The sequence below is a fragment of the Gorilla gorilla genome, chromosome 7, assembly GCF_029281585.2.
Source record: "Gorilla gorilla gorilla isolate KB3781 chromosome 7, NHGRI_mGorGor1-v2.1_pri, whole genome shotgun sequence".
In the NCBI taxonomy this organism is placed as follows: domain Eukaryota; kingdom Metazoa; phylum Chordata; class Mammalia; order Primates; family Hominidae; genus Gorilla; species Gorilla gorilla.
In genome coordinates this window covers 16,145,660-16,149,133 of record NC_073231.2, presented here as the reverse complement: position 1 = coordinate 16,149,133, position 3,474 = coordinate 16,145,660, and the positions used below count along the sequence as shown (strand labels likewise).

The 3,474-nt window shown below is 58.4% G+C and overlaps 1 protein-coding gene across 1 annotated transcript; it reads right to left on the bottom strand.

Moving 5' to 3' along the window:
• Positions 1–220: 220 nt before the first annotated feature.
• LOC134759007 (protein FAM90A15-like) lies at positions 221–3,227 on the bottom strand. The gene is made up of 4 exons (XM_063708980.1): positions 3,105–3,227; positions 2,411–2,610; positions 1,844–1,952; positions 221–1,183 (listed from the first exon to the last, which is right to left on the bottom strand). Exons 1-4 carry the CDS (start codon positions 3,225–3,227, stop codon positions 221–223), a joined length of 1,395 nt encoding a protein of 464 aa, XP_063565050.1.
• Positions 3,228–3,474: the final 247 nt, after the last annotated feature.

Genomic DNA, 3,474 nt, shown 5'->3' with positions numbered 1-3,474 from the left:
TACAACGTCCCTCACCAGAATTCAATGAGGCAGAGTCCCTGCACCTGCTCCCTGCACCTGCTCCCTGCCTGGCCCGGGCTCCCACATCCACAGAAGCGCCACAGCCGGGGAGCATCGGAGTCACCGCACAGAGTCTGCTCTCTGCTCCGCACTCCTCAGTCCCACAGTCCCCTCCAAGTCACGGGAGCTGGAGGCCAAGGAGCCCCTGCCACCTGCAGTCTCACTCCAGGTCAGAATCGCTGTCCTCTGAGGAGGAGGAAACCTGAAGGTCCTCATAGAGGACGCTCGGTGGGACACGAACACAGGGACCCTCAGACTTCTCTGACACATGAGGGCTCTGAGCGAGGAAGCCTCCCGGCTTCTCAGGAGAGGGAAATGAGGGGGCCGCCAGGAGGCTGGAGCTCCAGCGTCCGTTCTCCAGTCTCCGGAAGAGCACTCTGAGAGGCTGGGCCCCATCATGGCTGGCCGCTGGGTGATGGGACATGGTGCAGGCCTGGGCAGTAGGCAGGCAAGGTCTGCTGTGCGGAGGCTGCCGGTCGACGCTGGGCACCTGGGCCGGTGTCCTCCTGTCCATCTGGGGCGACGTACTTGGTCCAAGTTCGGTTGCGGCTGGCGGAGGTTGGAGATTCTCCGGGGCCCCCAGCTCACCTCCCTGGATGGCGCTTTCGGGGATCTGGAAGGGACCCAGTCTCGGTTTCTTGGGGAAGTTCAGGCAAGCCTGAATCGGAGCCTGGGCAGGTCTCTTGGCTCCTGGCCCGAAGCTGAGATTGGAGCCTAGGCCCAAGCTGTGTGTGGCGGCTGGCGGGCAGGGCTGTGAGGTCACCGCAGGACGTTTGTCTTGTGCCTGGGGTCTGATGGCCTGGAGCAGGCCGTGGGTTCTGGAGGCAGCCTGGGGAACTTCTCGGCAGCCACCCTCAGGGCTGCAGTGTGTCGGCTTCACCACGAGGAGAGGCTCGGGGCCCTGGTGCCTGACGGCAGGCTGAGGGATGTCGGCCGCAGCCCCCGTCTGTCTTTCCTTTGGTCCGAGACTTGAGGAGGAGCTCAGACTGGCTTTTCTGAGGGGAGACAGTGAAGCCAAGACGGAGCCCCTGCCAGACATTTCGGTAGCTGAGCGATCAGCGGGGACAGGGTCCACGCGCGGCCTCTTACTGGTTGTGTGGACCGGCATTGGCCCGCTTGCAACCTGAAAGAGAGGAAACAACACAGGTTAGAAGTAGTTCCTCAGCATGGAGCCAACGTGAAAATCAAGCACATCTAAAGACAAGGTGCACACGCCATGAAATTCTTAGTACAGTATCGACAGGCGGTCCTTGGAAGTAGGACTCCAGCTGAGTGCTGATCAGGACAAGACACATGAAAGATGCGCTCTCGAGCTATGTGTAGCTGATCTAAGCACACCATTGTTCAAAAGATCGCGTCTTGGGCATTAACTGGATCCAAGCGCCTCCACTCAGCCTTCCATGAAGTGGAACGGACTAATGCCCTTCCGAAGGCAGGTTGGTGGCTCAAGGGTACTCGGGACGTCTTCTCTGAACACGTGCATGTTCCTGGGTTTAGCCTTCTCCACGTTTGGGGCCTCTGAGGGACTAATTTCCTCATGCCGCTAGGAACATGTTGTTGGCAGGCTTGCCATAATTGGACAGAAAGGAAGCAACAGGAAATACGGCATCTTCAGATGCCTTCGCCTGCAATCAAATCGACCTGGAAGGATCGTGGAGTCCCTGACCCCAAGAAGGCAAGAAAGAGGGGTTCCCCGATTTCCTCCCGCAGACGGGAAGCTGAAAGGAAATCAAGCAGGGTGACCTAGAGGAGAAAAGGACCAGGGGCCCGGGGTGACACTCACCCTCAGATAATCAGAAGATTCCGTGGATCCTTTTCGATTCGGCAGCGGCTTCTCTGGAGCTTTCCCGGAAAATATGTGGAGGAGAGCCTTCCTCTGCGGGTCTTGTTGCCTGCAGAACGGAAAAAGGTCAGGCCGTGCCCCCTGGTTTTCCGCAGGAGACAGGGAGAACCCCGTCTGGGGCCCAGTCCCACTCCGTGTTTTGTGATACAGAAATGGACATCTGGTGCCCTTTCCGCCTCTGCACCTTCCCTCACGTGCCAACCTTCCCATCCTCCAGGTGGCCCTCTAGGCTTCCCCACTAAGGACTGTGATTTGGATTCCATCGCTTTTCCCTCTGTCGCGGGGAACCTGCACGAAGCGCCCCCGCCTCTCCCCGTCCCTGAATCTCCCAGAGCCAAAGGAGCTCCTGGGTGCGGAACCCCGGAGGACACGGAGCTGCGGCCTATTTCTCTGCAGCGTTCCTTCCCTGGCCCGGAGACGGAAAGGCACACGGTGTGCAGGTGCAGAGACACCATGTCCTTAGGAGGCAGTACCCTAAGGGTGGTGAAAACCCCTCCCACTGCTCACCTTGGTCTCTCTTCCTTCTCTCCCTTATCCTTGTTCAAGGGCCCCGGGTTGGCTTCAACCTGGGGCTTCCATGGTTTCAGGTTTTCCTTCCCTTCCTTTTTCCCCAAGGTCGCTGGAACCAGGGCTGCCTTCCAGCACTTCATGGGGCACCTGGTACTTCTGGCCGTGTGGCCAAAGGCCCCGCAGTTTTTGCACTTGAGCTGTGGGTGGAAAGGAAGTGATGTCAGTGAGTGAGCTGAAGCCACAGGCAGCGATCCCACGTCAACATTGGGACGGATTGTGAATTCAGAGCTGAATAAGGATTCCAAAGAGGGGACACCGGCATGGGGGCCGTTAAGTGCTGGGAGAGTTCGGATACGATGTTCCCTCCCAAAGCCCATGTGACGGAGGAACTCTGAAAGGAAGGACTCAAGGTTCCAAGGGGCACGATGGTGAACCCGATGTCAACAACGCAGCCAAACGTGGCTACACAGGACTCTAAGTAGAAAGAGAGGTTGCCCCCAAGAGTTTCTCAAGGGACCTATCGGGCTGGGGAGAAGGTCCCAAGCCACGCCCACCTTGGATGGGAAAAGCAACCTGGGTGGTGGTGACAGAACTCTTTGGAATCCAACCCAGTCTCCGAGGACCGTGTGACACCCCCTCCCCCCGTCCCCACCCCCACCCCGATACCCAAGAGATCCAGGGCTAGACTTACCCTGGGATCTTCTTCATCGGGCGGGGGAGCCCTTGGCCCAACTGGGGCCCTCCGCTGCTTCTGGAGGGTCTGGGCTCTCACCAGTCTCTTGGCCCAAGATTTGGGGTCCCGACGTGCCATCATCTTCGTCTGCTGGGGGTTTTATGACCGCCTTTTTCAGGGGTTGACTGTTGGGTCACCTGAAACACACACAAACACACACATGTCGATGGTTAAGCACGTTGGATATTCACACACCCACAGGAAGCCACCTGCTAACGCCCTGCCTGTGTGGTCATGAGGAGACCTCACCACCAGTCTGTCAAATCTGTAGAACACAATGTGCTGTGTGCATCCTCGGATATTGTGTGTTCCTCTGCCATGACTACCT